The following is a 22,146-nucleotide window of genomic DNA, read 5'->3' as shown; positions in this document are numbered from 1 at the left end:
TACTGCGTGATGGTTCTGGTCCTCTAAAAGAAACACGCTTAATAAATGTGATTACTACAAGTAACTATCGACTACAGCAGCCTTCTCTTGGTGGTGACTTATTGTTAAGTAAATCAGCATCCTCAGAGTTAAACCTTAATTTCCATTCTTCTTGTAATCCAGCATACCACGTGTCGCTTTGTTAGAGGTTGGCAGATGGCAAGACAGCTTTCCTTTTTGGCGGGTTTCGTCCGTTCTGCGAATCGGACGCGGCGCGTAGCTTTCCGCGCCAGCCATTGCAGTACGCGTGCGGACGTTAAAACACACACGGCACTTTCTCCGTCTCGAATCTGGCGCTGTCGCTCGCCGGGTGGCTTTCGCCGCTGACACCTGTTACGTCACTATCGAGGAAGGCCGAAGCGGAAACGGAATGCGTGTACTTGCCACGTAACCTGAGCAGGGGCAACTGCACACTACAACATCCATTTCAGACGCACTGGCTACGATCGTTAATGTGAACATTTCCTGTGTTTTAGCTGCAACAGAAATATTTTTCTCAAATGCAAACCTCATGTACACTTTTGTAAATGTCGAACCCTTTCGTCATGCACAAATACTGCCAACTGTTGGGCACCACTGTAAAAATTTCCAGAAGTCAATACTGCAGCAGCAGCAGCTCCTGCTGCTGCCTGTCACCACTAGAATACACGGAAGCGGTTGGTTAGCTGTATTCCACTATATAACAGATTTTTATTGTTACTTTGCTTGGAAAACTATGAATGATCAGTTTATTTACCTCAACAATGAATATTTCAAAATTAGTCATTTTACCCTATAAAAAGAAGTCAGTTGTAAAAGGATATTATTACAACAGGAACATTTTTTCGTATGAATCATTAAAAAGTCATCGAAGACATTACAATGTAGCCAGTTCTGATAGGGATACGATTGTGCCAGTACAGGCTTTGTTTCGGCACACGTGATATGGGTTCGGCGAGATTCATGGCTAATAGGACCGAGTATCATATACCGGTCGGCGAATATTGTCCAGAGCCCAAAGTAACTTCGTGTGAACCGCAAAAAAGCATATTAGGAACGATTTACCAATTGGGACTTATCACATAAAGCAGTCACTGGAATGGCACCAGACGTAGTCACCAAAAGAGATAAAATTCAAGGCTGTTCTCTCTTCTGGGGATGTTATGACAGTCTTTTGTGATATCTGAAGACCGAATAAACTCCAGAACAGGTCCCGACGTGTTCGGTCGGACAACAGTCCTAAAGAAACCTTGCTCCAATACAATACACGCCTACACAGAAGTCTCAGAATCCGCGGCGAACGTATCGCCAAAATGGGTTGGACATCATTGCCTCATCCACGCTATGGCCCAAACCAGTTGCCCTTGGACTTCCATCTGCTTGGCCAGTGATGTATTCTCTTAATGGAACACACTTTGAGGATGATGGGAGCGTAATTCGTGCAGTGAAGACGAGACTACGAGCAAAGAACAAGAAGTTTTACCGACAGGAAATACATACTAACAAAATGCCTGCCTAAGGTCATAGACTGTGATGGGGACTATGTAGGAAATCTGTACGTGAAAAAGAAATGTCAATTTAACAATTAAAAACAAATGTTCTGAGGAAGGAAAAAAGTGGAGCATTGTTTACTGAAAGGCTTCCGGATTTAATCGAGGTGACCGTGTCAAGTAAAACTCCACTATACTGTATTCGAACATTACAGGATTGTTCTTACTACTCATTTGCATTAATTTACATTTTTTCGAAGTCATGATGCATCCTCCTACTGTCACTTGAACATGATACTGTCCCGTACAGTACAGCGTGATCAGCAAACGGGTGCAGACCGCTGATCATCCTACCAGTCTGATCGTTTATGTACGCGTATACAGAGAAAAAGAGTCGCCTTTTCACACTCCACTGTAGCACTCCTGATGAATACCTTTGTCTCCGGCGAACACTCGCCGCCAAGGACGAAGACTTCCCGAGCACCTTTCTTAGTTCAAATACTTTAGTGGTGTAAAATTGGACGAAAACTTAAAATGTGTAATAGGTGATGAGACTGGATAACAGTTGCTGAAAGTGTTCTATAAAAGTATAATAAATCTGTAAAGAAATCGAATTTACTGAAATCGAGTTCCAGAAGTGTTCCGGTGATTTCAAAAACGCTGGTATAAGTCGATATTTAACTGGGTCTATCTTGAAGGGCGTAACATGGATGTAGACGAATAAATAAAATTCTTTCCAAAAAATTCAGTATTTTCTTCATGTTTTGAACAACTCTTGTCAAAATTTCTAACGCTTCTACAAAAAAATTATTTTTTTCTTTTTTGTGAGGGGGCATATCATGTTATCCCCACCCCACCCCACTCTTTGACCTGCGCCTGCTTGGGAGTCCTCTGAAGACATCTCCATCTGACGTCTCCCTCCTCTGCCACTGCAACAAAACGATGACATTCTAGACGTACCACTACTAGGCACTTTAAAACTACCAATTAATCTGATTGTTAGCTACATTTTTATGCAACAAAACCAGTTTTCTACTTTTCTTTCAGTGTTCTGTCACAGTAACGGTCAACCCAGTAAACACATCAGGCAGCCGGCAGCGATGCAAGTATAGTTCCCCGTACACGTGTTCTTACCAGCGACAGCGGGGCACTGTAAACAAATTTTTCACTGTTTGTCCTCATTTTATTTATGTGCTGGTACAGACATTTGTTGTCTCATTCGTCTTAGTCCAAGCATGTAAACAAACAGGTCGAGGCCACTTGCTCGACATGAGCAACAACCTCTGTAGAGGATCGCGGGATGCATGGCAGTACACCCCATTGATATGCTGCAGACGTTCGAATACAATGAGATGGAGATTAAGAAAAAACTGCGACACTAGTGAACTTCGGAGGCACTCTTATACCAAGGTTTACTATAATGCTGCATTTCGAGTCTGCGGAAAACCCTTTTGGCGAAGTATGATAAGTGTAGATAACCATATTTTCCGCCGTACTGAATAGTCGATGAAATTTCAGGGCTGCAGCCGGATGTAAGCTTCTCCTGCTAATGTTTCTGCTGTCTAACCAGCGGTCATCTTCCACAGAAGTCTAAGACTGCCGCAGTAATTCGGTCGTTGGCTTTTTGTACTCTTTAGCAGCGACTGTCTCACAGAAAAATCAGAGTTGTTTATTATCAAAGATGTTAAACGTGCGTCGTTCGGTCAGAAAAGTTCTAGATTTGTACGTAACATCAGATTACTTCGTTACATCATTTCTGAAACCTGCTTTCAAGGAAGCTGTGGAAATGCGGGTAGTGGGGCGATTTAACTCTTCGTAATGATTTCGGAACAGTAGCCTGCTAGCAGAGGTTTTCCCACGGAATGTGTGGGAAAGGTAGCACTGGGTTGTCGGTGATCTAGCGGTAAAGCCTTGAAACCGAGAGGCCTCAGGCTCGAACCCCCGTCGGACCACGGAAATTGTTCACTCTACCTTTAATCTGTCTCGCCTTTACCTCTCGAGTGGCTGAACGACACGTGCTTAAGAGTCCACTTTAAACAGTAGCGCTCGCTCTCTCTCTCTCTCTCTCTCTCTCTCTCTCTCTCTCTCTCCCCTCCCCCTCCCGATTGGAAAGCAGGTACTGTATATTATGGACAATCAAGTTGCCGAACTGACTTGCAGTTAAAAAGAGACTTACACCAGGCCATTGAGCCACACGAAACAACAACAACAACAACAATAATAATGTAAACGAAATCTAAAGTAAAATTTATGGTGGAAATATCAGCACCCTTCGATATTCAAACAGGTATGAGACACGGAGGTGAACACACTCCTATTCTGTTCGTCGTCCTAAACATGGTTATCGAACAATGGGAGAAAGAACTAGACAAACGTGGATTTTGGAAGTCATTCCTACTGGGCTTTACCAAAAACAGCCTCTAAATACCATACCTCGCGTTTGCGGAGGTCGTCATCAGAAATAACTTTTGCTCTGTGTATTAACCGAGAAGATTTTGTTCAGACGTGCCGCCGCGAAAGGCTGAGGAAAGGCTGAGACAACATTTTATGTATTAGGAATGGTTAATCAAGATAACGTTCGGATTTGGGGCTCGGAACATCCGCCGCTCTCATTTAACATGTGATAGCCCTAAACTGAACGTCTGGTATGGGCTAATACACGAAAGCATTGTTGGACCGTTCCTCTTTGCAGAAAACATAGGAATGGGTCAGCGTCTGGGCATAGTGGAGCAGTGGGTATAGCCTCAGATACAAGACTTGTAATCCATGACATTTCAAGAAGATAGAACACCGCCCCATTAGTCAACGGCTGTTCGCAAGTTGCTGGATACAAAATTTGCCAATCGCTGGACCGAACCGGAGGAGCCACTGCCCGGCCGCCACATTCCTCCAACATTACCCCGCTGGATTTCTTCTTATGAGGCTTTGTGAAGGACCACATGTATGCGATCAAAAGTGGAGATATTCACGCGTATTGGCGTCGTATCACTGATACGATTGCAACAGTGACAGAAGATGTTACGACGAACATGGCAAGTAATTGAATACAGATTCGATATTCTTCGTTGTACAGACGGCTCAAGCGTGAAGGTATACTGATGATTAATTTAAAAATTCTAAAGAGATGTCTAACATTTTTTTTACAATGAAATGAACACCCTTAGCTGCTTACAGGCGTTGACATACGTCAACGGGGACAGATGAAAATGTGTGCCCCGACCGGGACTCGAACCCGGGATCTCCTGCTTTAATGGAAGACGCTCTATCCATCTGAGCCACCGTGGACACAGAGGATAGTGCGACTGCAGGGATTTATCTCTGGCACGCCTCCCGCGAAACCCACATTCTCAACGTATTGTCCCGCACTACATTCGTAGTGCCCCTGCCCATTATACTCATTACTCGCGGCGCGTTGCCGATTCCCGTAAGAGTTCGGGCACTGTTTGATACCATCTTATAATCAACCTCCGTCCTGAGACAACAGATGGAGCACTGAAGAATACTGCATTCATGGCGTGTTTCTGAACGTTTGACTTGCACAACCCATTCTCGCTGCTGCCGACGCCTGTGCGTCAACCGCGACCGTGAGGGCTTTCCCAACAACACAGCATTACTCGCACCTTACCTCCACTTTGCGATCGAAGGTCAGCTGCAGTCTGGTCGTCTCTTTTTTCGCCGACTGCATGTGGATTTGTTTCATTATCAAGCTCGACGCACGCGCTATTTACATTCGAATAGTGCGACCCCCGCGAATAGCAATCTCACGGCAGGATAAGAAAGTCCTGTCGGTTGCCGACGCTGATTGGAGGAACTGGCGTTACGGCGCGGTCTTAAACGCGTATTGGGCGTCTCTGCTGACTCTGCACTTGGATGTGGAAAGGTGAATAAGATGAACCTCGACGGTGGGCGTTTACAATTGTCTTCTCGAGCACGAGGCACAGGATTACAGTGTTTCAACATACAAAATGGCACTTGTCATTTCTAGTAACTCTTGACAAGCGAATAACAAGGACTCCAGGTATTAAGGCACGAATTCATTTCAGTCTGTACCCATGCCTGTTACGTCTTGACAATGTACTGGAAAACGTATCTAGTTTATTTCTTTAAGTTATGGCCAACTAGAGACCAAGTGCCAATTTCTTGTTATTTGCTTGTTTCCGTTCCTCCACGCGTTCCCCCCCCCCCTCCCCCCCTTCCTCACACGAATTCACACCTGTTGTCTTACTGCTTCTATTTTGGAATACTTCTTGTTCACGTTACTTTCTTTTTGCAGTGACAATAGGGTCTTATTTTATACAAGTTGGCTTGAGAACACCGCTTTCTTTTTTGAAGAATCAGTGAGAAGGAAATCAACCAGGTGCACAGTTCCTTAAATGAATGATTTTTCTTAACTACTGTAGGATCTACAGTCTGTTAAGTAAAGTCGTTGTCTGGTTAATAAGTAGAAAAATATATCTGACAACAAAGCAAAACATACGTACATCATATGCGAACGAAGGAAAAATGCAATTAGAATTAATAAGACGTCCAGTCACCCGCAGAAAATTGTATGAGAAATCAGAGCTACGATGCGACGAGGGGCCTAGACCCGGAACTAATTAATTAAAAAACGGTGTGCTTTGTTACAATTACCTTCCTTTATGAACTTCATGTTTTCGTTAGCATATTGTCATGCATACTGAATGTCGAAAAAATTCGAGTCTTAATTTCCTTAGTGTAATTTTAGAGCTCCGTACCTCAATAGGTCAAAACGGAACCTTTACAGGATAATTTTGTCGTCCGACTGAGTCAGACTATTAAGAGTCCTTTTTCTCATGAAAGATAGGGATATCAAGCGGGAAATTTATGTCAGGTGCTAAGGTCTACAGTCCCTTGACGGTGTAAAATATTTAAGCTTTTAAGTTAATGTAATCAAAAGATGCGACCATTTAAGTCACATATTTTGATACTGACTGGAACTTTCTCATCAAAACTAAAAGATGAATTATTTATACACATGTCAGGTCTAGTAGTCTACCGGTAGAGGTCGCATGTTCGAATCTCAATTGGACCACGGAAATTTCCGTCTTCCGTTTTAACCTAGCCTTCACCTCTCAATGTGCAGAGTCGCCCGAAACAACACGCGGTTCGAGGGCACGTCAAACTGTAGGTCCCCTTTGCCCAGTTGGATAACTGGGATAGGTTAGGGACACTGAAGTCGCCGAAGTGGCGTTCAATAGAAAGACCTGCACTAGGCCACTGAGCCCCACAGAATTATTTATTATTGTTGTTGTTGTTGCTGCTGCTGCTGCTGTGTAAATACAGAATTTTCTGCGGAACTCTCAAAGTGTGAGTCTTAGTCGCACTTGTCCGGTATTTTTATGTTTTCGTTATTTCAGCATTATTTATTAATTTTCAAGTTTCGTGTGCAATGTTCAATGGATCAGCGTTGCTTCGAGGAACAGTCGGTTGTCAGTTACTCATATGTACGTAAATATTTTCTATACCAACAGATCATCATCATCATCATCATCATCATCATCATCATCATCATCATCATCATCAGAGAGAGAGAGAGAGAGAGATCGCTGAATTTTTGTTTTTGAGAAGCAGATTTAGCGATTCCCGATAGATTGTAACCTAACTTTACATTTGGAGCTCTGGCTTACTTAGATAACAACAATGAAATCTGTACATTCGAGAAATTCCTCATGTCCTGGCAAAACTTCAAGTATTCAAAGTCTTGAATGAGATTTTCACTCTGCAGCGGAGTGTGCGCTGATATGAAACTTCCTGGCAGATTAAAACTGTGTGCCGGACCGACACTCGAACTCGGGACCTTTGCCTTTCGCGAGGAAGTGCTCTACCAACTGAGCTACCCAAGCACGACTCACGCCCCGTCCTCACAGCTTTACTTCTGCCGGTACCTCGTCTCCTACCTTCCAAACTTTACAGAAGCTCTCCTGCGAACCTTGCAGAAGTAGCACTCCTGAAAGAAAGGATATAGCTCAGTTGGTAGAGCGCTTGCCCGCGAAAGGCAAATTTCCCGAGTTCGAGTCTCGGTCCGGCACACAGTTTTAATCTGCCAGGAAGTTTCACTCAAAGTCTTATCAATTATGCGTCTAGAAGCGCTTCTGGATGAATAGTTCTACAGGTTGCAAATGAACAGTTGTGGCGTTACGTTTAAGTGAAGGACGAGATAAGGCTGGTCGGGTTAGGGCAACACGAGTTACGATTGGCAACTGCCGCAGGGCGGTAAGACGTGGGCCCCTCCTAGCGCACACACTGAGCGCCGACGTTGCAAAACAAGACGTCGCGCAACCCGCGTTAAGAGACGGCGCGGTCAGCAGCTTCGTGAGCAGCCTGCTAGACCGCCACACAGCTAGCCCGATGCGTCACCGACCAACGCGTTCCCGTCGATTGGCCAGCGCACCATTATTCAATCAATGGGAAAAAAATCGCACTAATCATCAATAGCAACACGCACGCACGCACACACACACACACACACACACACACACACACACACACACACACACACACACACACACACGAAATACCCCACCCACTGAAGATGAAATTATTAATATAATTCACAACGGAAGAAAATAGATGTAAATTAAGAACTCTAATTTACACTGAGGTACTTAAACACCCTGAGTTCAGACTGAATAATATTAACTTCTGAACCTGACAAAATCAGGTCTATTGACACACAGTCAACATGGGTTCAGAAAGCATCGTTCTTGTGAAACACAACTAGCTCTTTATTCCCATGAAGCGTTGAGTGCTATTGACGAGGGATTTCAAATCGATTCCGTAATTCTGGATTTCCAGAAGGCTTTAGACACTTTACCACACAAGCGGCTTGTAGTGAAATTGCGTGCTTATGGAACATCGTTTCAGTTATGTGACTGGATTTGAGATTTCTTGTCAGAGAGGTCACAGTTCGTAGTAATTCACGGAAAGTCATCGAGTAAAACAGAAGTCATTTCTGGCGTTCCCCAAGGTAGTGTTATAGGCCCTTTGCTGTTCCTTATCTACATAAACGATTTGCGAGACAATCTGAGCAGCCGTCTTAGGCTGTTTGAAGATGACGCTGTCGTTTGTCGACTAATAAAGTCATCAGAAGATTAAAACAAATTGCAAAATGATTTAGAAAAAAATATCTAAATGGTGCGAGAATTGGCAGTTGACCCTAAATAACGAAAAGTGTGAGGTCATCCACATGGGTGCTAAAAGGAATTCGTTTAACTTCGGCTACACGATAAATCAGTCAAATCTACAGGCCGTAAATTCCAGTAAATACCTAGGAATTACAATTACGAACAACTTAAATTGGAAGGAACACATAGAAAATGTTGTGGGGAAGGCTAACCAAAGACTGTGTTTTATTGTCAGGACACTTAGAAAATGTAACAGACCTACTAAGGAGACTGCCTACACTACGCTTGTTCGTCCTCTTAGAATACTGCTGCTCGGTGTTGGATCCTTACCAGATGGCACTAACGGAGTACATCAAAAAAGTTCAGAGAAAGGCAGCACGTTTTGTATTATCGCGAAATATGGGAGAGAGTGTAACTGAAATGATACAGGACTTAGGCTGGACATCATTAAAAGAAAGGCGTTTTTCGTTGGGACGGAATCTTCTCACGAAACTCCAGTCACCAACTTTCTTCTCCGAATGCAAAAATATTTTGTTGTCACCGACCTACATAGGGAGGAACGATCACCAAGATAAAATAGAAATCAGAGCTTGTACGGAAAGATATAGGTGTTCATTCTTTCCGCGCGCTATACGGGATTGGAATAATAGAGAATTGTGAAGGTGGTTCGATGAACCCTCTTCCAGGCACTGTGATTTGCAGAGTATCCATGTAGATGTAGATGTAGATCAGGTGACGGACACACGTGGTTCTATGTTATTTATAACGAATTTTACTAGCCGTGATCGCACTAAAATCCAATAGTAACTAGACAACCAGCTTAGGTTAACCATACCTATCTTTACAACGCTTTCACCGTAACTGATGCATCAGCCGTTAGACAGTGTTTACTACCACAAAGTCAGAATAACTTGTCAAAATATCTTAAATTATGGTCAGTGCATGTCAGTCGGCTAGTAGAACCAAAGGGAGACATAATAAGGTTCAGTATCCCCACAGACGTGATCTTGTCAGATTTTGGATATTTTGATAAGTTACAGTGACGTTTTTGTGGTGGTCAACACTGATCTCTCAGGTATCAATTACAGCGAAAGTGATGTAAAGTTCGCCTAATTACTATTGGATTGTATTGTAATCAAGACTATTAAAGTTTGCAATAAGTAATATATACTATTTTCAGAACTTCAGGACCACGTAAAGCATACACCTGTGGATAGCAAATTAACACTTCCATTGCAATATAGTTATTGCAATTTTCACACAATAATTTTTTACCATTTAAAATTATCTCCAATATTTAATGTAAAAGTATCTTATAAAGGGAAGGGTCTCAGGCACGGCCAACCGATTCGGTTCATATTTGGCAGGTCGATTGTGTATAACCTAAAACGAAAGATTAAGATATTTCGGTTCAACGCTCCCCTGTTTTTAAGATAACCACCCCCAGAGTTCATGAAGCGTTATCGACTCAAAACTGACAAAATTTTAAAACTAATTGAAAACTCAGCATTTTTTGTCTTCATATACAAGAAGCTAATTTCCGAAAGATAACATACCCGAAAAATTGAAAAATGAGAACAAGTGGCAGCACCACTTAGAACTATTACCTTCTTATGCCAAAACGTACCATATCGGTCATATATTTGCCCCTAACACTTGCTGTCCATGATGATGAGTACCGTATCCAGTCTTATTTTACTTCCAAGAGTACCAGATCCGGGCAGCCAATCGTTGCTCCTCTTCGTAAGGACGTCACACAACACAGCCAACATTTATTTACATGTTATTGTATGTTTTACGGATATGTCTGGTGTTTTTATGGTCATTGTCAGTTTTTAATTGAATTATGATGTATGATATATCAGATGAATAATCACCAACAGAAACTCCAGAACAACAGTTATCAAACTTAACACAATTTTCTGTCGAAGGGTACCGAATCCATTTTTATTTATGCAATAACAATTAAACAAATAAACATTTAACATAAATATTTGGCGTTATGTGTCTCATCTGTCTGAGCATAGAAACAAAGGTACAAAACGTATTCTGATGCTATTGTAGTTGTAAAACGATTTTGTTCCTCCTGTTAAATTAGATATTATTATGGATTTGTACCTTTTGGAAGTGAGCTGCTTGTATGGAGTCTACAAACACATATTTTCCTAGAAAGTGAGGAAAGAAACTATTGAAACTACCGTTTATCTACCCATAATATATACGCTGTTCAACTAAAGCGGCGCTGTCGTAACGATCAAGGCATCTCGCTGGACAACAGATAACCTATATTCGCGTCCCCGATGTATTCACTAGGTTTTCTTCATTTGTATTTTTGTCGAAATTGGTTGTAATACGGGGGTTAATTAAATTATTAAATCAATGTGGAATAATAGAGTAGTAGAATTTCGAAATGACTTTCATTTATAAACAATTAAAATTTTAAGCCTCGTTGTATGAAAACAATTCCGAGTAAGATTAGTGCGATGAGGAGCATTTTATCCTTTCTTTCAGGAGTGCTAGTTCTGCAAGATTCGCAGGAGAGCTTCTGTAAAGTTTGGAAGGTAGGAGACGAGGTACTGGCAGAAGTAAGGCTGTGAGTACCGGGCGTGAGTCGTGCTTCGGTAGCTCAGTTGGTAGAGCACTTGCCCGCGAAAGGCAAAGTCCCGAGTTCGAGTCTCGGTCGGGCACACAGTTTTAATCTGCCAGGAAGTTTCAGTCAAATGGACTGTCTGTGATACAATATCCACAGTCAACGTCGATCTTCGGGAGTTCTGGAAACCGGGGTGATGCGAAACCTTTTCTGATGTGTGCATATATTTTCTTATAATCTTTCGCTTCGAGCTGTATACGAGCGAGTGGATACATACAGCATGAGCAGGATCGGTTGGCCGTGTCTGAGACCTTTCCCTTAATAGCTCAAACTCTTTGCGCTCCACAGTACTTGCTTCACTGCGAAGCGCTTTTATGAAGTGTCAAGCGAACCTATGAGTGCTGTGATCATATTAGCACACTGCTGAGCACAGGCGGATGCGGGTAATTTAGAAAGTGAGCTTACATGTAGACGAAGGGTCCGAGCTCCTCCAGGATGGGCTTGTCGCCGTTGTTGAGGAACGCGTCCGCGTTCGTCACGTTGTAGATGTACACGTGCATCACTGGGTCCACGGGCGGCTCGCGCCACCAGTCGAACGTCATCGACCCATTGCGCAGCACGATCTCCTGCAATGGAAAACAATGGTACAGGCACTATAATAATTGTTAAAGACAGTAGTGGGTCTAGGAGAAAGTTTATCTGGAAAAGATAAAGACAAACAGGAAGGAAGGAAGGAAGGAAGGAAGGAAAGAAAGAAAGAAAAGGAAGGACGAAAGAAAGGAAGGGGCACAGACAGAAAAAAATGCATTTATTGACATTTAGCCATCACCATACGGCCACCTATCACATTGCCTCTCTTTCTCAATAGTTCTCAATAGTTGCGCTTCGTTAGTAACTGAGAATCATACCTGCTAGATATACGCCAGCTGGACGTTTTGAAATGTGACACTTATCTGCATCATCACTCATACACTGGAAGCTTAATATATCCTCATCGTCACTTCTCTAACATTAATCTTTACCCCTGATTAATAGCCTATTCGCCGGCCGATGTGGCCAAGCGGTTAAAGGCGCTACAGTCTGGAACCGCGTGACCGCTACGGTCGCAGGTTCGAATCCTGCCTCGGGCATGGATGTGTGTGATGTCCTTAGGTTAGTTAGGTTTAAGTAGTTCTAAGTTCTAGGGGACTTATGACCTTAGAAGTTGAGTCCCATAGTGCTCAGAGCCATTTGAAACATTTGAATAGCCTATTCGGGTGACATTCTTTTGACTCACTGGACCAGATCGTTCATTGTCGCAGATCTTACCTTCACAGGGAAATCACAACGCCCTTAGATTCAGTTTCCGAGCTGCTTTTACGATGATTACAATCCAGAAACTAATTAAATGATATATGAGTCAAGCATTGTTATTAAATAATAGAGTAGCTATTTAACATGTTTGCTCCAGTAAAAAGAATAATGGGGACACAGGTATACAGGTTGATTCGGCTGACCGCACCGCTGTCGTTTTGTGCAACCCGAAATTTAGCGTATTACATATTAGCGTATTACATGTTAGCAGAGAAGGTCGATTCTGTAGTGCTGAGACTACCGCTGAAATCGTTACCGCACATATCAACTGCGTGTGGTCCTGTTGTGTAGTGTCATAACCATACTACAGAGCTGCCTGAAGCAGTGAAGACGCAGATGGCTATTTTCATACTTGCAGATGTGTTGGAATATATTAATTTTAAGACATGTGAACGTTGCAAAAACGTGTGTTCCCACTTCGCATTCCAGTACGTCGTAACAAGCAAAGACTGGAATAGGAAAAAAGTATTACATTCTATGTAAGGTAATTTACGATCTTGCATGGTCCAAGTAACTTACCTGCTTCGCTTTTTGTAAGTAAATTTCATTCAATGTGCATTATTTTTGTTTAACACGTTATTTTACATTATTTTGTCTTCACGAACGGTAAATCTTTGGAAGAAAACGACAATTACAAGTTTATTTAACATAAGCGCATTCTTTGCTCTTCACGGTCGGCCGAAGTTCTGCGTCCTTGAGTGAGGATATTTGCGTAGAATTACATAATCACTTCTCGGAATATTACTTGCACATTGGACACTGGGTAAGGGGAATCCAGCAGGTAAAAGACAGATGCAGAAATTTTTCTTGTTACATAACCGCTTAAACAGTCACGTCGAAACAGTCACGTTTTTAAATTAAGGGGTAGAGGCGAAACAATTGATACCAGGTGACAAAATCACTCTACCATGAAACAGTGTAAGTTTGTTTAGCTACAGTTTAGCTACTGCGTCAAATTTCAAATTATCTCTTATTGTTCCTGTATACACAACCGGCTTGGAACACATCACGTTTATTATTATGTACTGTACCAGAACTCGACATACCAAATGGGCATTATGGCTAACGGTTAACTCGCGCTGCCATAGCGGTATTACGAGTTCCTGAACAACATTGCTGACGCACTGTCCAGAAAGGCTTGGAAGGTACCTTATCTGAATCGACCCGCCCCCTTCTCCTTATCCCCCCCCCCTCCCCTCCTGCAGTATGTCCTTGTGGTCCTGGTCTGCGCACTGTAGGAATCCTAGAAGCCAGAGAGATGTGCGCCGTCATGGGTCGACAGTCCACAACGAATATGACAATGCACACTAGAACCGGGGAATACGCTCTGCAGCAAGTGAGAGTAGGAGGAAAGTATGCAGACGAAGAGACCGAGGAACGGACGAAGATTTTATAGTCTGTCAACGCCCTCTGCAGTAGGCCTACTCAGAGCTGTGGCGGCACAGCACCTACAGACTAGGGTGCCGTCCCATGTGGGTCATTTGATGCAAAAACTGCAACATTGTTAATATCTAACAATTTAGTATGGTACAGATAAACATATTTCTGTTATTATCTGTCAATAATAGTAGAATTAATAGTGGTGAAGAGGGACATAAATAGACGTAATAGTAATGAACACCAACCCCCCGCCACCGAAAAGATCCCGATTCTTTGATAAATCGAATTCCCAAGCATAAAAGAGCTTCAGATATCTGCTTACTTTACGAATGAGTTAAAGTTTTCAATAACTTCCTTTAATTGCCTACAATCTTTATAGTTGAAGACATTTAAGTTTTTCACATATCTCTATGGCTTTTCAAATGGCTCTGAGCACTATGGGACTTAATATCTGTGGTCATCAGTCCCCTAGAACTTAGAACTACTTAAACCTAACCAACCTAAGGACATCACACACACCCATGACCGAGGCAGGATTCGAACCTGCGACCGTAGCGGTCACGCGGCTCCAGACTGATGCGCCTAGAAATGCACGGCCACACCGGCCGGCCCATATCTCTATGTTTATGATGTCATACTTCTTGAATTGTGTGTTCTTATGACACGTTTGCAGGTACACTCAGTGGTATGCGTAAATACTGTCTGCAAATGTGTTGCAAATAGAATCAGCAGGAACGAAGTAATAAATTAAGAGTCATGCCTTATATTCAAGTTTTACTGCATGAACAGCGAAAACCTAGTAATCCATAAATTTCCTTTCATTATTTTGTGGCGCGTGTCAGCGAGAAAAAGTTTCGAAAAGGTTTGAAATTGTGTGTAAAGCCTTTTGCAAGTCACTAAGCACTCTGATTCTGAAGCACTAGATGAATACACACTCTTTAATTTGGGCGCCGGGAGTTACGCTACCTCAGTATATACTCGTATACGCTGATACTATCTGTGCACATAAAAGGCAATGTCCTGACTGACTGATTCACTAACCGTCGTCTAGTCCAAACCGCTAAGTACAGAAGCTTGAATTTTGAAGAGGTCTTATACTGTAGTTTTCTTCTAGTAAGTGATAGTTCGAAATTCGACCCCCTAAGGAAGAGAAGTAGAAAATGAAAGGTTTTTTGAAAATAAGTTACTATCAAGGCAATTTTAAAGCTGGAACTACGAACATTAGCATTTGGTTTCTCGGTCAAAAATAAAATATGTGCTTCAGCATTTTTGGAAATTCAACCACTAATGGGGTAAAATACTGGGTGAAACTATTTTTGAAAATAAATGGGAGAAACTTTTTGAAAATAAATTATTAATAATTACGTAAAATAAATAATTTGTAAAATACATCAATGAAAATTTGTGTTTGACTTCTAAATTAAAAATTTAAAAAAAATGTGTTTCAGTGTTTTCGGAAATTCAATCCCTGGTGGGTAAAATAGGGACTGAAAGTTTTTATACAAATATTTCCATTAAGAAATCATTTTCAAAATTAAGACTCTAAAAATTTGTATTTGGCTTCAGGGTTAGAAATTTAAAAAAATACATATTTTATTGGCTTTTGGAACTTCATACCCAAATGGAGTGAAATCTAGGAATATAGTTATAGTGAATATACACTCCTGGAAATGAAAAAAAGAACACATTGACACCGGTGTGTCAGACCCACCATACTTGCTCCGGACACTGCGAGAGGGCTGTACAAGCAATGATCACACGCACGGCACAGCGGACACACCAGGAACCGCGGTGTTGGCCGTCGAATGGCGCTAGCTGCACAGCATTTGTGCACCGCCGCCGTCAGTGTCAGCCAGTTTGCCGTGGCATACGGAGCTCCATCGCAGTCTTTAACACTGGTAGCATGCCGCGACAGCGTGGACGTGAACCGTATGTGCAGTTGACGGACTTTGAGCGAGGGCGTATAGTGGGCATGCGGGAGGCCGGGTGGACGTACCGCCGAATTGCTCAACACGTGGGGCGTGAGGTCTCCACAGTACATCGATGTTGTCGCCAGTGGTCGGCGGAAGGTGCACGTGCCCGTCGACCTGGGACCGGACCGCAGCGACGCACGGATGCACGCCAAGACCGTAGGATCCTACGCAGTGCCGTAGGGGACCGCACCGCCACTTCCCAGCAAATTAGGGACACTGTTGCTCCTGGGGTATCGGCGAGGACCATTCGCAACCGTCTCCATGAAACTGGGCTACGGTCCCGCACACCGTTAGGCCGTCTTCCGCTCACGCCCCAACATCGTGCAGCCCGCCTCCAGTGGTGTCGCGACAGGCGTGAATGGAGGGACGAATGGAGACGTGTCGTCTTCAGCGATGAGAGTCGCTTCTGCCTTGGTGCCAATGATGGTCGTATGCGTGTTTGGCGCCGTGCAGGTGAGCGCCACAATCAGGACTGCATACGACCGAGGCACACAGGGCCAACACCCGGCATCATGGTGTGGGGAGCGATCTCCTACACTGGCCGTACACCACTGGTGATCGTCGAGGGGACACTGAATAGTGCACGGTACATCCAAACCGTCATCGAACCCATCGTTCTACCATTCCTAGACCGGCAAGGGAACTTGCTGTTCCAACAGGACAATGCACGTCCGCATGTATCCCGTGCCACCCAACGTGCTCTAGGTGTAAGTCAACTACCCTGGCCAGCAAGATCTCCGGATCTGTCCCCCATTGAGCATGTTTGGGACTGGATGAAGCGTCGTCTCACGCGGTCTGCACGTCCAGCACGAACGCTGGTCCAACTGAGGCGCCAGGTGGAAATGGCATGGCAAGCCGTTCCACAGGACTACATCCAGCATCTCTACGATCGTCTCCATGGGAGAATAGCAGCCTGCATTGCTGCGAAAGATGGATATACACTGTACTAGTGCCGACATTGTGCATGCTCTGTTGCCTGTATCTATGTGCCTGTGGTTCTGTCAGTGTGGTCGTGTGATGTATCTGACCCCAGGAATGTGTCAATAAAGTTTCCCCTTCCTGGGACAATGAATTCACGGTGTTCTTATTTCAATTTGCAGGAGTGTATTTCGTCATCGGTATATTAACACATTTTAAATCAAAATCTATTAAAATTGTTATTTCTAAGGAAGTGTGTGTGTGTGTGTGTGTGTGTGTGTGTGAGAGAGAGAGAGAGAGAGAGAGAGGGGGGGGGGGGGGGATGGTGTGCGCGTGCGCGTGCGGTAAAACCACAAGAACTCTAAACGCACGGTTAACAAAGACCTCTTATTCCAGCTCACACAATCGTCTTTCGGCCTGAAGTATATTAATTAGCATGAAAAATTTAGAAGACGTTACAATTTCTTATCAATATAAAAATTCGTTAAAGATAAAAAAAACAGTCTGTGCAGACCACATAATCCGCGCAAGCGAAGCAGCGGCGCTAAGGTAGTCTTTAATACAGCACTTACTGCGTTAAACCTGTAACTTAAGATTACATCTCTTAATAAGTAGATTATGACAACATTTTATATCTGTATATTCGGTTAGTGTTGTGAGAAATACTGACAATCAAATTTCTGTTCCCCTGAAAGACCTTAGGTAGGCAACCTGCAAGTAGGATTGGGTGAACGTCTTCCCCCTTCAATAATATACAGATTCATAATGATGTCTAAGAATGTTGTCGCAGGACTGTAGCGGATTGTATTTCAGAAAGTAATTTTTCACAGCTATAGTTCCTTTCCTTCATGTAGTTAGTCAGGACTAGTTTCAAGGCCGTAGCCCCATAATCGAACGCTCGTGTTGAAGTCACACACAAGCTGTCACTGTACTGCCCGGCACACAGACGAGTCATATCGTGATACAACAATCCCAGAGGTGGCAATGCCGATTGTAAAATAAAAGGCTACGTACAATAATGTAGTTAAAGCCAAGAACCAGGGAACCGACCAAACACAGGATTTTAGTTTTGTCTATTTACTGGAGGCGACGAAGGTCGAAGGACAAGATAACTTTGTTCCTAAGTTAAAGAGGTACACTATGAAAAGTATCAGGACACTCCTACGTAATGCAGACTGGATCACCAGATATCACGAGAGGTCGACCTGCTAGTATAAAAAGACCCAGGGAATATCGTTTTGTGTTGTCAGTAAACGATCAGTAACAGCAGAATGGGTAGGTCAGCTGAGTTCAGTGACTTCGAATGTGGACTACTCGTTGGACTCCGCCTGAGTAACAGATTCATCAGGGATATTTCAGTGCTCGTAAAGCTGCCCAAGTCGGCTGTTGGTGACGTGACTGAAGTGGGAACACGAAGGAAAATCACAGCTGAACCAAGGCCAGGTAGACCTCATTTACCGCCAGGCAGGGGCAGTCTAGCACTGAAGAGGGCGGTTATAGAGTCAACGGAAGGAATCACTCATGAGTGCTAACAGGAGGCTATGCAACGTTGGGAACTAAAAAGATTAGGGTTACGATTTTCGAGCAGCTCCTTGAAAGACACCTATTCCTGTAGTTAACGCTAACCGTCGCGTGATGTGGTATGGAGGACGACGCCACTGGACACTGGATGGCTGGAAACGAGTGATTTGTAGTGATGGATCATGCTATACCATGTGGCAGTCCGATGGAAGGGTCTGGGTTTGGCGAATGCCTTGAGAACTAGTGTAATGCCAACGGCTAAGTACGGCAGAGGTAGTATTACGGTATGGGGTTGTTTTTCATGGTTAGGGTTTGGTCCCCTCTATATGTGCTTAAGGAAACGCAAAATGCGGAGGCATGTGAACACATTTTACGGCACTGTGTAGTGTGTGCAGCAGAGCAACAGTTCGGAGACGATAACTGTATCAGCATGGCAATGCTCTCTGTCAAAGCAGCATCTATGAGCCAATGGTTTGTGGACAACATTCCTGAAATGGACTGGCCGGCTCAAATTCCCAGCCCGATCTGATCGTAGAACCTTTGGTGTGAGTTAGAAGTCGTCTTCGCCGCAGATCCCAGCGTGCTATGTCACCATCTTCTCTGGTTTTGGCTCTTGAGGAGGAATAGCTTACCATTGGTCCATCGACATTTAGACCTCAGTGAAAGTGTTAGCAGCAGAGTTCAAATGATTATTAAGGCAAAGCTCACGTTAATGTCTAGTAATGGGTGTCCGTATACGCTATCAGATAGTATACTTCCTACACTAACGAAAAAATTATTAAATATTATCGCCAAGATGGCGACTTGGATTGTAGGTCCCTCGTATGCCCACCTTCAGGAGCGAGAATACATCTCCAAGGTGAAATTAGCAGTAAAAAGGTTGCCTCAGCCTCGCATCCCAGCATTACACCGTTCTTCTATCAGTAACTGTTGCTGAGGACCCAGCTACGTTTGTCACAAAATGTAGTCACAATGAAATGAATACCCTTGCTGCATACACAATGCATATAAGTCAACGGGGACAGTTGAAAACGTGTGCCCCGAACCCAGGATCTCCTGCTTACATGGCAGACGCTCCATCCATCTGAGCCACGGAGGATAGTGCGACTGCAGGGAGTTATCTCTGGCACGCCTCCCCGTGAGACTCTAGTTTCCAATTTATTGTCCCGCACTATATTCATAGTGTCCCTGCCCATTATACTCATTACTCGCGGCTTTTTGCCGATTCCCGTAAGAGTTCGGACACTGTGCACCCGCACCCGCACAGAAGATGGTCAAATGGCCAGTGAGCCTTCGAACAGATACCATCTTTATATATACAAGAGGTAGTGCCACTCCGATGACACTGTTGTTTTTCTCCAGGCTGGAGATTTTACATGACCCTGGAAGAACAGCCGCCCTCTGTCTATAGCTTGGCTTCGAAGGAACAACACGTGCTCCTTCGATCGGTATAGACAGCGACCAGACCACACGGATTAACAGATTAGGCGCCATGTTGGTAGAAAGATACCTGAGCGTTTACAGTGGCACAAGCTTCTTGTTAGAGCTGCAGCCAGCGACTCTGATAGTACGGGGCTATTCACTCACTCCTACAACTAGCAGCGCAGCAGGCGCGAGCGCATCGCAACGCAACGCCCCAGAGACGCGCCCTCCTTCGCCACGTCACGTCGTGTGATCCCGTGGACACGTTGTCTCCGGAGCTGAATAAAGCTGCCCGTACAGCGACAACAAGCCAGTGCCCCCCTGAGTCTACATCAATGTATACACAGACTACCTTCTTCTTGGTAACCTATGCTGCGAGCTTGGGCTCTCTGGTGTTTGACTGGACTTCTCGTAACAGCATGACAGATTTAGCCTTTATTCACGGACATTTAGTGACTCACAGACAGAAGTTTGTGCTCAGTGTCCAACTCTCAACCAATGCCGAACTTTTAAATAGCGTTTTTGTTGAAATACAGGGAATGAAAGCACTCTTTCGCACTTAGGAAAGGTTACCGTTTGAAGAAGCACTCCTTTCAATCGTGCTGCCACCACGTGAGTCTCGATAACTCGTTGGCTATTAAATTGTCAGTGAGTCACGAGATCCGGGTGATCCCGACTGCATGCAGACTAAGTTTTACCTGATGTTGAAGTGGTCATATGGACGCGGAAGATAAAACAAGTAAAATTGGCACTACAGCATTTTTGTTCCTATTCTCAGAGACGTAGGACTCACTCTGATTGTTAAACATGACAAGTAATAGATATCGTTAAAAATGCTTGATGAAACACTCATGCCCATAATGATGCATCATCGAGTTAATTAAAGACACAAATAAACTATTTTTATTCATTTTCACTTACAGATTTAATGCTCATTAAAAACAACGAAAGCACCCCCAACTTGATCGGGAGGGAGAAAAGCCATACCAAACACCCAGTGTAACCATTTACCTATATCGGTGTTATTACTACTGTAGCTACCTGAATTTTCCTTCACCAGGCCAGCAAAGAGTACGAACTGGCACTCACAGCCCAGCACTGAGAAAGTGACGAATGATAACAGTACTAACAGTTCAGTGCAAACATATACAAGTAGCAAATAAAACACTCACGCGCTGTCTATCTGTTTGCTGAGGCAATGTCGGAACTGCTAGCGCGCTGTTGGGCAAACAGTAAACCTTTTCACGCCCTTGAGATCATCCCTGCTGCAACCTAGCTAGCGTCAGGTCGTGTACTGCCGCTGTATCATTTCTTTGAGACCTCTCTCTGTCTCGCCCGCCTCCTTATTTAAGGCTGTTATTTATTTGTGATGCGAGCAATATCAGCCGGATTTAATTTTGGATTCAACTTCTATGAAGGGGACACTCTTTCCTGCCAGTTTCAGTGCATTTAAACTGTTCTGTCAGCTTGTTTTTATTTGTAAGTGCTTCAAGTTTGAGTACGACTTATACGAGTAGGGTTGTAAATTCTCCTCCAGTCCTACTACTACAGGTAGACTATCATGTCAGCTGTGATCAAGCAGAATGTATGGTTCAGTACCAGAAGTCAGACGAGTCCATGGGAGAGAATTTCGGACATTTCATGCCTACCGCCGGCATTAAACATGTAATTTTGCTAACACGTCAAAGGTAGATTGAAATAACCAACAACCTTAATTGTATGAGAGGGTATCTATTTGAAACAAGACTGCACCTGTATCATCTGAGTCAAGTGAGCGGTAAATTGAACCAATTATTAATTTATTCTGGATGTACAGTATAAACTCTATTCATATTAACTCTGAGGTACCAGCTACGTCAATTTCACTACAAGGTAAACTACTACTGACAGCAATTAACACCCCACGACCAACTGTATTCAATCTATCCTTACGGAACACGGTCCTTTGTAAAATCTTCAGCTGAACTTATTTCTGAATTTGAGCTTCAGTACTTTCTGTTCGAGGCTGTTTCTTCACGAATAATTTATAGCTTATGTCACTGAATCGTTGAGATTCAGCTACTTTTTCATTCATTTCACGTTCATTCGTATCTCTATCATTTACCAGTGCTTGGAACGCAAAAATATAACTATTTCGTTAACTAGAAAAATAATTAAAAACAAAGATTAATCTTGCGGCTGGCTTTCTCGCCGCTAGAGTTGCAAGTGTAATTCCAACTGTCAGACTTTAACAATTTTCACAGCAGTGTCGCTACTATACATGTTAAACTATGGTGTAGATGTAGAATATTTACGTAAGACCTCTCACCGCCATACTGACTGATGCACTATGGTAC

At 43.5% G+C, this 22,146-nt stretch overlaps 1 protein-coding gene across 2 annotated transcripts in view; it reads right to left on the bottom strand.

Annotated features, from left to right (window-relative positions):
* Window positions 1-22,146, bottom strand: part of LOC126100167 (lysosome membrane protein 2) — a 706,001-nt gene that overhangs the window by 57,866 nt on the left and 625,989 nt on the right. For both annotated transcript variants that reach the window (XM_049910714.1, XM_049910713.1), the window contains one exon: window positions 11,709-11,869. In XM_049910714.1, the coding sequence (XP_049766671.1) occupies window positions 11,709-11,869 (161 nt within the window). The remainder of the gene's footprint in view (window positions 1-11,708; window positions 11,870-22,146) is intronic.

The sequence above is a fragment of the Schistocerca cancellata genome, chromosome 9 (genome assembly GCF_023864275.1).
Source record: "Schistocerca cancellata isolate TAMUIC-IGC-003103 chromosome 9, iqSchCanc2.1, whole genome shotgun sequence".
Lineage (NCBI taxonomy): Eukaryota > Metazoa > Arthropoda > Insecta > Orthoptera > Acrididae > Schistocerca > Schistocerca cancellata.
The sequence above is the reverse complement of the archived record's forward strand: the minus strand, read 5'-3'. Positions and strand labels throughout refer to the sequence as shown.